The sequence below is a fragment of the Toxotes jaculatrix genome, chromosome 20 (assembly GCF_017976425.1).
Source record: "Toxotes jaculatrix isolate fToxJac2 chromosome 20, fToxJac2.pri, whole genome shotgun sequence".
NCBI classification, from domain to species: Eukaryota; Metazoa; Chordata; class Actinopteri; family Toxotidae; genus Toxotes; species Toxotes jaculatrix.
In genome coordinates, this window is record NC_054413.1 from 249,863 (window position 1) to 262,362 (window position 12,500).

Genomic DNA, 12,500 nt, shown 5'->3' on the forward strand with positions numbered 1-12,500 from the left:
TCCAGTTGTGATGAAAATGCAGATGTTCACATTGTTCTCATTCCTCTCTTCTTCTGCTACAGAGCTACAAGCAGCCGTCGGCCTTCATCGTTACCCAGCATCCTTTGCCCAACACAGTGAAGGATTTCTGGCGCCTGGTCCTTGACTACCACTGTACGTCCATCGTCATGCTGAACGACGTCGACCCCGCACAGGTGAACACACACGTGCATAAACACACGGGTGGAAATGCTGTGATGGTGATGCTCAGAAACACGTGCGTCACAGCGGCGTGCTCTGAGTATCCGCCCACCGTGTGTGAACATCAGTGTCAGCATGAAGAGAAGGAAGTCAGATCAATCAGATATAATAATACTAATACTAATACTAATAATAATAATAATAATAACGAAGAGACTCCCTCTGTCTCAGCTGTGTCCTCAGTATTGGCCGGAGAACGGCCTCCATCGTCTGGGCTCCCTGCAGGTGGAGTTCGTCTCTGCAGATCTGGAGGAGGACGTCATCAGTCGTATCTTCAGGATCTACAACACAGCAAGGGTGCGTTTGTTTTACACTCCTTTATGGCTGACGTTGATGTGACTGTCGGAGCCTAATGCTATTGGATGGAGCGGGTGCAGCGGGTGGTGGAGGTGGGGTGGACACAGCCGGCGTTACGCTTGCCGTGGATGAGTCAGGTGACAGGAGCTGAAAGTTGCTGTTGGTCTCTTTGATGTGACCTGGCAGCAGTACATGCTAGCTGAAGCTAGCTGGTGCAACATGTAAACACACCAGAAATCAGTGTTAGCTTGTTAGCGTTAGCATTTACTCTAATGATTTAAGCAGATTGGTTTTCATGCATGATTACAGGCATGTTAGCCGACAGTGTTAGCAGTTTTAGCTTAACAAGATCCACCTGTCTCAGGTTGTTTACGTCCTCAGGTGTTCAGGGTGTGTTTGATTTCTGTGTCATAAAGTCGTGTGTGTTTGATCCAAACCTCCATTTTCTCTCCTGTTTCACTAAATTTAGATCAGAGTGTGTTTGATTTAAACCTCCTCACCTCCCCGTTGGGCTGAGGAGAGGTTTAGCTACGTTTGATTTGTGCCTCATTTCCTCCCTGTGTCTCACAAAATTTGGGCTGTGTTTGATCCAGACTCCGCTCCCCACCCGCCTGCGTTTGATTTAAACGCACTCTCCTGCCTGTCTTCTCACATTTATGTTGGGATCAGTTTTTCTTCCATCCTATACACCCTTTGACCCTTTGATTTATTCCACCTTTCAGCATCTGCTCCTGCCCTGCATTGTTTTGGGATGTGTTTCGTCTCACCACACTCTCCTGCTGTAATCTGCCACACAGACCTGAGATCAGGTTTAGGGCGAGCTTGTTTTTTACCCCCCAGTCCTCCCTGTGTGTCCCCAGCCCCAGGACGGGTACCGCATGGTGCAGCAGTTCCAGTTCTTGGGCTGGCCGATGTACCGGGACACGCCCGTCTCCAAGCGCTCCTTCCTCAAACTGGTCCACCAGGTGGACAAATGGCAGGAGGAGTATGATGGCGGGGAGGGACGCACCGTGGTCCACTGCCTGTAAGAATACACCGAAATCCAGCACTGAAGACAATACTACTGATACTACTGCTGATACTGCAGTGTAGTACTGCTGATGCTACAATACAAATACTGATAGTACAGATACTGGTAGTACAGAGAGTGGTAGTACAGAGAGTGGTAGTACAGGTAACGCTGAGCTGTTTCTATCAGTGGTGATTTGTCTCCATCTGGTGGTGAAAAGTGGAATAAGACATGTTAACCCCCCCCCCCCCCCACAGGAACGGAGGCGGTCGCAGCGGGGTTTTCTGCAGCATCAGTATAGTCTGTGAGATGCTGCGACAGCAGCGCTGCGTCGACGTCTTTCACGCTGTTAAAACGCTGAGAAACAACAAACCAAACATGGTGGACCTGCTGGTAAATAACCACACACACACACCTCACTCTGAGCTTAGCATCAGGTTTTACACCTGATTGTGTTTTCACAGCATCAGACATGAAAGAGGAGTAATGTAAGTGTTAGCTCTGCTTCTTTGTTTGATTTGTTTTTATTTGGACGTTTTAAATCTTGTTTCTTCTGTTTGGATTAAATGTATTTTCTGTATGTCTGTTTAATTTTTATATTTCATTATTGTTGACAGAGTTTGTTTTTAACACAGGACCAGCCCTCCAAAATCTAAACTACATCTATTATCATGATTATTGTTCTTATTAGTAATATTGGTTTTAAGATAAATAATAAAATAAATTCAGTTTAATTAGTTTCTTTTTTTGATTACTTCTTCTTCTTCTTCTTATTATTATTATTATTATTATAACCACATATATTCATTTTCAATATTTCTCTTATTTTCTTTTTATTTCTTTTCTAATCATTTTATTATTTTTCTCCCTTTTCATTGTTACTAATTTATTCTTTAGACTGATGTGCTTCTGGCTCTGTTAATATTTGGTGTACATTTATACCCTGTGGGGTAAATTGTGATTTATAGTACTGTTGCATCACCTCTGACCTCTGACCTCTGGCTCCGTCTCTCTGCAGGAACAGTATAAGTTCTGTTATGAAGTCGCTCTGGAGTATCTCAACTCAGCTTAGCTTCAGCAGGAGACTCTTCATCCTCCTCCTCCCCCTGCGATAATGCCACGCACGGTCCGACAGGACGAAGAGGAGGAAGACGAAGACAGAGGAGGTCAACTACTGACTGAAGGAGAAGGACTGACAGAAGTGTGGAGGAGGAGGAGGAGGATGTTATTGCACTGCCTTGTGTGACTGAACCTGCGAGCATGGCCACACTGAGCTCCAGCACACTCACCCTGTTACTCACCATGTGTCACGTTGTTGGATGTTTTTCTTCTTGTTTTGTTGTATTGATGATCTGAAACTAAAGGAAGCAAACGGACATCAGAGCGAGCGTCTCGTCAGCCATCGATCTTCAGCTTCAGTAAACACTGAACGCCAATAAACATCGGAAACACTGAGAGCAGGCTTTGTAAAGTCCAACCCCGTGGACACCCCGAGACAAACTCAAGATAATTACACGCTCACGTCTTTTCACCTGTATCTGTCTCCATCCAGTCAAACTGTCCCATTAACAGCTGAATCAGCTGTGATCACTGGATCACACTGACACTGAGGGAAAGGTAAAAACAGCAGGATTCTCAGTGGAGTTCTGGAGGTTTATTGTGGCGGGACATCGATTTAACAGCAGAGAAAAACTCTAAATGACTCCGACAGTAGAAGTGAAACATTTCCTTTGTTCATATTTCCATGAAAGACAGAAAAGTACACACACACACACACACACACACACCTGTAAGAGTGGTGGTTTATACAAATGAATATCAGTAGATTTGAGATTTAAATCAGCTGCTTTATTTGAGGGGGGTCAGTTTTGACTCTTAGGACAAGGGGACAATGTTAAGAGTTCACAGGGTTCATATTTCATGTGGAATGAAATGGTAAATTATTAGTTCATCTTCAGCTTTTATTGATCAGTCTGTTAGGATGATGTCAGTGTTTAAAGGTTGATTTTCATTGGTCATGAGGCAACATGACGTCAGAGCTCAGGATCATCGTCAGGTTTCAATAAGTGCTGAAGTGATTAGTCAGAAACTTCATTAGTCATTTTTACTGACTGATTCTCAGTTACAAAGCAAAAACGCTAAATGCCATCAGTTTTGGAGAAAGCAGGACTGAACCAGACTGAGATTCCTCATGGAGCTCTCAGTCCACTGGGGCGGACATGTTGGACAAGCAGGTCCTGGTTCTGTTACCAGTAGACTTGTGGAACCTTTTTGAGGAAACTGTTCTTTTATTGCACTGAGACAGTTTTGGTTTGTGTCCGTCTTCGTGGACACACAACTGAGTGTCGTCTGCGTACAGGGATCACAGGGAAGGCCTCAGGAAGCCAGAGTGGATCAGGGACTGAGCCCTGTGGGACGCCACGTGTTAAAGTTTCTGCTGAGGAAATGTGGTGATAAATGAAGATGCAGAACAGGAGGTGGAACCATAAAGACCAACGGATTAACTGAATGTTAGAAAACAGTAGAGGCTGATTGGTTATTTATTTATTTATTATTGGACCAATCATTAGTCCCAGCTCAGATTTAAATAAACTTCATCTGTGTCGAGCTTAACCGTTCATTCTCGACCTGACAACCTCAACTCAAGGTCCACTTACCATCCATGTTTGTTCCAGACCTTTCAGCTGTAGCACTGACTGAGTTTGCCTGAAGGAACAAAGAATAAGGGAAGATTTGGACATCTGCATTTCCATGGCAACTGTTCCACATCAGTCTGCTGATGACGACCAACAGCTTTTGGTTTCCTTTCTTTGTTTCTTTCTTTTTATTGCCACAGTGGAATATAAAGATAGAAACAGACATACAGACACTCATGTCCGTCCATTTGTCTGTCTTCTTTGATGGTGTTTAATGTTTACTGTCCCGGGCAGGGCAGAATATTTACTGCTGCAGATCAAAAACTGGACTGGAATCATCCAACCACATCATCTCCAGTTTGGACCCTGGTCCCCTTCAGGTTGTGCTTTGTTTGTTTCCTCCTCAGCAGCTGAGTGATGCTGGTTGGTGGGTTTGTTAATAATGTACATAGAGCAGGAGGAAGCAGGAAGAAGAATATTTATTCCTTCAGTTGTTCTCAGTGTTGATGTTGTTGTTGTGTTGTTGTTGTTGTTGTTGTTGTTGTTGTTGTTGTTGTTGTTGTGAAGCACAGAGAGAGAGACAATCATGGATGATTCTAATGTTCAGAACAACAGAACCACAGTTAGACCAGGAAACAACCTAACTCTGCTGACATATGGCTCTGGGTCAGTGTTAACCCCGGGTACACGTGCCTGTGGGTCAGTGTTAACCCCGGTGACCTTTGACTCTGGTGCTGCACAGAACATTATTGTAACGAAAGCTTTTATTTATGTTGTATGAGTCCAAAAATACTACAATAAAAATCTGTATACACCTGTCACCTGGAGTCCGTGGCCTTCCTGAACATAACAAACCCATAAAGCATCAGAATCCCACTTCTTACATGTGATGAACTAAACGATTGATGCAGTAAATAATTATGAGACTCGTCCTGATGAAAACAGCAGCTCTGATGTTCTTTCATATATTCGTTCTATTCTTTTTTTTCACTGCACCGCCGGACCTGATGAATCCACCACAGAACGAGTTGCAGTTTGTGTTCTGGCCTGCAGGGGCAGCGTCAATCCGCTGGAACCGGATGCGCATCAATAAGAAGAAGAAGAAGAAGAAGCAGCAGCATTTCCGGTGCGGCCCGCTGTGTCGGCCGTGTTGTTCCGTGGAAAGTTGTGTCGGATTTTCGTGTTAAATCTTTTAGGGACCGTTGGATCCCGCTCACACCGTCTGGGCCGCTCAGCTCTCAGGTAACCCGGATGTCTTTACCTCACCTGTCGGCCTGCCCCTGTTCTGTGACAGGCAGGAAGCGTTAGTTAGCATCGTGCTAATGTTAGCATGTGAAGCAGAGCGGTTAGAAGTTCATGTGAATAACTGTGTTTACATATTAACGTCATGTTTAATGTGTGAATCTGAGGCGGGAGTTCGTTTTACTGCGCTCTGTGCCGCTCAGGGTCCGACCGGATCTGCCGGTACCACAGTCTGAGGACAGGTGGAACCGGACTTCATGGGTCTGTGGAGGTGGACCTGACTATTACCTGATTGATTTACCTGTCGGGGGGGGGGGGGGCGGTGTTCACAGACTGGATGAACTGGATGAATTGTCCTCTCCTGGTCTTCAGGTGGTTTTTAAAGATGTCGGCTGGACTCCTGGAGCCTCCTGGAGGAGAAGAACAGCTCTGTGTGTTCCTGCTGAGAGCAGGAGAGGAGGAGGTGAGGAGGAGGGAGGTGGGCTGCCAGTGGGAGAGTCCAGAGGAGCAGAGGAGGGAGGTGGGCTGTCAGAGTGACTCAGCAGAGAGGAGAGACGCTGCTGTCCAGGTGGACCTGCTGACTCATCAGCTCAGCTGGAGACACTCAGGTGAGTCGTCCTGTCCTCTGCAGCTGTAACAGGAGCCGGGCTGTAGCTGCTGGTTGTACCTCAGCATGAACTGACAGAATAAAGCAGGATTCAGTGGAGTAGGACTCAGGTCGTGTTGTTGTATGTTGTATTACATGTCAGACATTCACTGTTTACATGTAACACGTGTGCATTTACCTGGAGGAGGATCAAAGCATCACGGAGCAGACAGACCAGGACCCAGACACCTTCAGTTTACTGTGACATGACACCACAGATCTTTGTGTTATCGTCATTAATATATAGTATTGATCAATTGATTATTTGATAATTAAAGTGGTTGCAAGTTAACATTGTGCTGATTGAACAGTCGCGTCAGCTCTGGTTTGCTCCAGTAGATCAGACGTCCAACATTTAGAGCGTCCCTCAGATCCTGAAGGTCCAAGTGCAGTGACGTGTTTCTGGCACAAGGGGGCAGCAGACCACCTCAGACCGGTCTGACTGACCTGAGTTCAGTTCTTTGGTTTGGGAACTGAGTTAAAGTTACAGATTCTGATCTGAGAGCAGATTTTATATATAAATAAACACACACTGATTTTACTGAGCTGATTAAAAAATCAGAACCTGCTCCGGAGCAGCAGCTGGAGCTCGGAGCAGCAGCAGCTGGAGCAGCTGGAGCTGGTCTTCAGCTCATTCCACTCACCTGATGATCTGTGTCTGCAGGTTCCTCCTCCATGCTGCTGCAGTGTTTTGCAGTCAGGCCCGACGGATCAGACGGGGGCGCTCTGCTGCAGCACTGCACCACCAACCGAACCAGAACCAGAACCATCAAACCCGCCGTCAAACTCTCCCCTAAACTCACCCAGTCCAGGTCCAGGACCCAGAGGAAACCACCTCCTCTGAGCTCCAACACCACCAAACGAAATCCACCTCAACGCCGTCACCATCGTGTGTCACCTGATACTGACCGACAGGAGGAAGAAGGAGAAGAGGTGGAGGAGGAGGAGGAGGAGGAGGATACGGGAGATCCCAACTGGACTCCACCTGAAGGTGAGTCAGGACAAAACCATGTGCATTACATCATCGCTCTCATATGTTATTGTTTCCATTAGAGTCATGTTAGAGGAAGAGATTCAGCTGTCTCTGGTTTATGTCTGAAGACATGGACACCATGTCTGTGGACACCATGTCTGCAACAGATCAGCAGCATCACTGGGAAGATGGTCAAGAAGAAGCTCCCACATATCATAGAATATCATGTTCAGATGTTCCATAAGAAAATCCGTGATGTTTCTGTGTGTCGCTGTGGGATCGAGGGGCTGATGCTGAGTCCACTGTGGTTTTGTGGGTTCTGTGGGTTCTGTGGTTCTGTGGGTTCTGTGGGTTCTGTGGGTTCTGTGGTTCTGTGGGTTCTGTGGGTTCTGTTGTTATGTGGGTTCTGTGTGTCTGTGGGTTCTGTGGGTTCTGTGGGTTCTGTGGGTTCTGTGGGTTCTGTTGTTATGTGGGTTCTGTGGTTCTGTGGGTTCTGTGGGTTCTGTGGTTCTGTGGGTTCTGTGGTTTTGTGGGTTCTGTGGGTTCTGTGGGTTCTGTGGTTCTGTGGGTTCTGTGGGTTCTGTGGTTCTGTGGGTTCTGTTGTTATGTGGGTTCTGTGGTTCTGTGGGTTCTGTGGGTTCTGTGGTTCTGTGGGTTCTGTGGGTTCTGTGGTTCTGTGGGTTCTGTGGGTTCTGTGGTTCTGTGGGTTCTGTGGTTATGTGGGTTCTGTGGGTTCTGTGGGTTCTGTGGTTCTGTGGGTTCTGTGGGTTCTGTGGTTCTGTGGGTTCTGTTGTTAACTTGCTCTCATGTACATCAGTAATTAGTTTTCCAGCAGTTTCAGCATCGAACAGTGAAACTTCTCTGATGTTTTTCATCTTGATTCAAACTCAGAATCAGCTGATCCTGCTCAGCGTTTGTATACATGCCCCAGAGCATGATGGGAAGTTAACTGTTGCTCTGTCCCTGACCTGTGTGGAAGCATCTGCATTCATTACTCTCGCTACTCGTTTATTCAGGTTCTTCCTGTAATTCGACACGTCTTTATGTTTATAAATATATTACATGTTCGCTTCAAGTTTTTCATGTTGTAGATTATTTTTATTATTTTATGTTTAATTATATTTTTAAAAGTATTTATCAGATTTAATTTGGTTCTGTTAGTTTGACTGTTTGAGCCGCTCTGTGACGTCCTCCCTGTGTCTCACCCCCAGATGTCGCGTCTGTGTCTGAACTCGGGGACGTCCGGCTGGACTCGGAGTCCCAGCATGCACCTGTTCATGTGGTGAAACTGGAGCCCGACAGCACCGTGTGTGACGTTTGTGGCAAAGTGATGAAGAATAAGTCGAGTCTGGCGCGACACTCCTTCATCCACACGGGGAAGAAGCCGTTCGCCTGCCACCTGTGCGACTTGCGCTTCAACCGCCGCGACAACTTGCAGCACCACCTGAACCGGCTGCACCCCAACGGCGTCGCCAAGCTGGAGAAGCAGCGCGAGGTGCAGGCCTGGCTGTGTGCCGCCTGCGGGAAAACTTTCAGCTGCAGGTCCAGGCTGAAGACGCACGAGGTCATCCACTCGGGCGTTAAACCTCACCGCTGCGACCTCTGCCCCAAAGCCTACATGAGGACTAACGACCTTGAGCATCATAAGAAGACCGTCCACGTCGAGGGCTCCGCGGAGCCTCAGCGGCCGAGCTCGCTGCTCTGCGACTTCTGCGGTAAAGAGTTTAAATGCAGGTCGCAGCTGGCCATCCACTTCCAGACTCACACCGGCGAACGGCCGCATCTCTGCGACATCTGCGGCCGCAAGTTTGGCCGACAGTACCAGCTGAAACGCCACAAGATCCTGGTCCACGCCAACCAGGTGAACGGCGAGGAGAACCTGCCGCTCGACACGCCGTTTGCCTGCGGCGTCTGTGGGAAGCGGCTGAAGTCTGAATCGCTTCTCGCGGCTCACTCCCGCATCCACACAGGCGACAAGCCTCACCGCTGCGGCATCTGCCTGCGCAGCTTCCAGCGAGCCACCTGCCTGAAGCAGCACCACCTACGTGTCCATCTGAAGGTCAAAGTGAACGATGTGCCGCACAGCGCCGGGCGAAGGAAGAGCACAGCGCCGGCGAAGGTGTTCCCGTGTCCTAACTGCAGCAAAGTTTTCAAGTTCAAGTCTCTGCTGGCGAGTCACTCGATGACCCACAGCGAGGTCCGACCGTACACGTGTGACTTCTGCAGCCGCAGCTTTAGACGCCTCAGCCACCTGAAGAGACACCGCGAGGTCGTCCACGCCAACGGAGCGCGCCCGGCGCAGAGCTTCGTCTGCCACATCTGTGGCAAAGACAAGAAGTGTCGATCGCAGCTCACCAGACACGTCATCATCCACACCGGCGAGCGGCCGTTCGCCTGCGACCTCTGCACCGCCAGCTTTAACCGCCGTGGGAACCTGCAGCAGCACAGGAAGCGCATGCACGGCGTGGGGAAGCCACCGGCTGAGGAAGCCCCGCCCATTCTGTTCGATGATGACATGACTCCCGCTCTGACATACAAACAGGAAGAGACGGTGGTGGCTGTCGATGCTACAGCTGAGCAGTTTGAGGCTGCGACGAACGACGAGTCGGACGTTGTTCAGCAGCTCGAGGCTTCCTGACGCACTCAGAGCGTCACGCCTGCGTCCTACGCCTGTCTGAGGCGTCGTCGCCCTGCTGACAGATCCCACTGTGCTCTGTGGATCTTTGAACAAGTGAAATGGGTCCTGGTGAGTTTGTTGTGACAGTTTGTTAAACCTGTGAATGATCTGACAGACGATCAGTGATCGATCGATTGATTGATCCAGAATGTTCAGTGTAAAGGAGAATTAAACATTGACATGATTCAGAAACTGGAATGTTTCTTTCTTCAGATTTGAGTCTTTAAATCTTCTGCGTTACGTCAGGTAAGTTACCTGTAGCTCTTCTGGAGCTTTCTATCATATCACATGATTTCCTCACCTGGTGGAGTTCGCTCATTTGTCATGGAAAGCAGATTCTTTCCTTCTCTACCTCCTTCTTCCTCTCTCCACCTCTTCTTCTTTTTCCTCTCAGATGTATTGAATATTTTTGTAAACAAACAAACGGAGGCAGCTGATTGGTTGAAGTCAGAGGAAGCGTTTTTATTCATGACAAATAAACGTCAGCGTGTTGAAGAATACACACACAAACACACACACAAACACCACAGTGTGTGTAGAGGTTTGTCAGCTGACAGGTCGACTGATCAATCACTGGTAAACTGAGTGGTGTCTCCATGGTAACGGGAACAAAACCTGCTGTAGAATCCAATTAATTTTCTCCGTTTATCGGATTTAAAACTGGGACAGTTTCTAAACGTCTCCGTTCATTTGATCTGAGCGCTGTGGGATTTAAACTCCTCTGAAGGAAGACGAGTTTCTCTGTGGTGATGATGATGATGATGATCAGGGAGCTTTTTACTCCTCACATGTTCCTTATGTTGGAGACAGAACCCTGGAAACCCTGAACTCTGTCAGTGTGATACAGCATGACTTTAACAGGCTAACAGAGACCGGATCAGACCTGGTCTGACCCGGTCTGACTCCAGACCAGAACCACGTGGACCTGTGGCTGATCTGAAAGCAGTTGGTAAAAATGATGATTCCAGTGTGAAACCGTTTTTTCCTGTTCCTGCTGTTTCCCCGCTTCCCGTCTCTATGCTAAGCTAAGCTAACTTAACAGAATGCTGAGCTGTTCCCTTAAATGTTCTAATCTGCCCGGTAACAACCTTTGACAGGCCTAAAGTGAGGACAAAGACACATCTGTTGTGATGGAGGCCCAGTCGTGTCCAGCAGGGGACGCTCAGGTGTCCTGTCTGTTCTATTCTGGTGACACCTGCTCAGCCCACCTGTCTGATCACATGACTCGGCCTATGTTTGACACTGAGGACACGCAGCGGCGATGCACCGGGTCGGAGCCACGTCAGCAGTGATTGGTCAGTCTGAAAACGTCACCTGTTCGTGTCACAGCCAAGTTTTCTGAAAACAGAGAAACTCACACGGCTTCTTCATGTGATCGTTCCTCTGCTTCCTCTCTTTCATCTGTTCTTTCCTTTTAAATTAACGGATCTGTTAAACCCCCCCATCCCCACCCCCACTGTGCTGTAGCTGCTCATAGATCAAACGCACCCCTGCAGTGACTCCACCCCCCTGAGGGACGCTTCATTTCCTCTCAGCTGCTAATCACTCTCACTTCATTAACTGCACATGTTCAATTAAACATCAGAAGGTTTGGGGGGGGTCAGTCCTGTAACATGACACCACCACAGGAAACACAGGAGTTAAGGAAAGAAAGGAGGAGAGAAGGGAAAGAAAGAAGGACATGTTGACAGGATAGAAGAGGAAGGAAGGAGACAAACTGCAGTACAGTAACAGATGACATCGTCGCCCCCTGCTCCTGATGATGATTGGCCGAGCCGTGAAGTGATGTCATCCCCTGATGCTCCTGTGATGTCACACGATGGTGGTTTCAGACCTCCATGCTGTCGGGTTTGGGCGTCCTGGAGATCCACAGGTTTGATTGATTGGTGGCGGTCTTTGTGCGGGGATTACTGCGGGGAGAGAGGTGATGACATCATCATCATCATCAGGGGGTAGGACCCTATAACCTGAAATGATGCTGATGGTGGGGACGCTGTCTCTGTGGGGACACTGCAGGTGTTGCTTCGTAGTTCACACACTTCACATGCTCAGATATATGAAGCAGGTCAGAACAGCTGGAACCTTCCGTCTGACACGTGAGCAGGTTGAGTTCTTCTTCAGGTGTTTTACAAAGGTGTTTCTAATCACCTGGATCTTTCCAGGACGAACACATTAACTGACTGTCGTTAAGTGTGTGTGTGTGTGTGTGTGTGTGAGAGACTGCTCTGTGTGTTTCATCTGTCGATCATCAAACTGAAGCAACATGCAGAGTAAAGGTGAGTGAAGTGAATGGAAGTGATCACAGAGCAGATGTTCAGCAGCTGGAGGCGTCGCCTTCCATCCAAACGTCTCCGTGATTAAAACCATCGAAGTCTCAGGAAGTGATGAGGGAAAAACAGGAAGTGGAAACTGAAGCGTCGTCACGTGTGTCGTTCATGTTTCTGCTTTTTACAGCTTCATCAGCAAACGACCCAAAAACACCAGACTCAGCAGATGCTCTGCCGCTGGAAACACCTGAACTGATGCCAGGTACTGACTCACACTCACACACACTCACACTCACACACTCACACACACACACACACACACTCACACACTCACACACACACACACACACACACACTCACACTCTCCCTCTGCTGCTGCTGCAGCTCTCCCGTCATTATCTCTGCGTTCGCTCTGCACTGTAAAACCCTGCATCCTCAGCAGTAACGGTGGGAGCCGGAGCAGAGGATGCTGGGAGTTGTAGTTTCTGTGGTTAAGTCTTACCTTCTGCTGAG

General features: G+C 48.1%; 3 protein-coding genes across 5 annotated transcripts in view; 2 read left to right on the forward strand and 1 right to left on the reverse strand.

Moving 5' to 3' along the window:
* The window catches only part of LOC121200828 (receptor-type tyrosine-protein phosphatase mu-like), a 79,074-nt gene extending 74,071 nt beyond the window's left edge, over window positions 1–5,003 (forward strand). For all 3 annotated transcript variants that reach the window (XM_041066338.1, XM_041066336.1, XM_041066337.1), the window contains 5 exons: window positions 63–194; window positions 412–537; window positions 1,398–1,561; window positions 1,804–1,939; window positions 2,565–5,003. In XM_041066338.1, the coding sequence (XP_040922272.1) occupies window positions 63–194; window positions 412–537; window positions 1,398–1,561; window positions 1,804–1,939; window positions 2,565–2,618 (612 nt within the window). In that variant the 3' untranslated portion in view covers window positions 2,619–5,003. The remainder of the gene's footprint in view (window positions 1–62; window positions 195–411; window positions 538–1,397; window positions 1,562–1,803; window positions 1,940–2,564) is intronic.
* A 291-nt stretch (window positions 5,004–5,294) lies between these two features.
* LOC121200829 (zinc finger protein 436-like) lies at window positions 5,295–9,906 on the forward strand. The gene is made up of 4 exons (XM_041066339.1): window positions 5,295–5,424; window positions 5,797–6,032; window positions 6,735–7,061; window positions 8,255–9,906. Exons 2-4 carry the CDS (start codon window positions 5,810–5,812, stop codon window positions 9,679–9,681), a joined length of 1,977 nt encoding a protein of 658 aa, XP_040922273.1. The 5' UTR covers window positions 5,295–5,424; window positions 5,797–5,809; the 3' UTR covers window positions 9,682–9,906.
* A 1,354-nt stretch (window positions 9,907–11,260) lies between these two features.
* The window catches only part of chodl (chondrolectin), a 4,523-nt gene continuing 3,283 nt past the window's right edge, over window positions 11,261–12,500 (reverse strand). Inside the window, exons 7-8 of the mRNA XM_041065993.1 lie at window positions 12,490–12,500; window positions 11,261–11,630 (exon numbers count right to left, since the gene is read on the reverse strand). The exon at window positions 12,490–12,500 is cut by the window's right edge and continues 86 nt beyond it. Of these exons, the coding sequence (XP_040921927.1) occupies window positions 11,549–11,630; window positions 12,490–12,500 (93 nt within the window). The 3' untranslated portion in view covers window positions 11,261–11,548. The remainder of the gene's footprint in view (window positions 11,631–12,489) is intronic.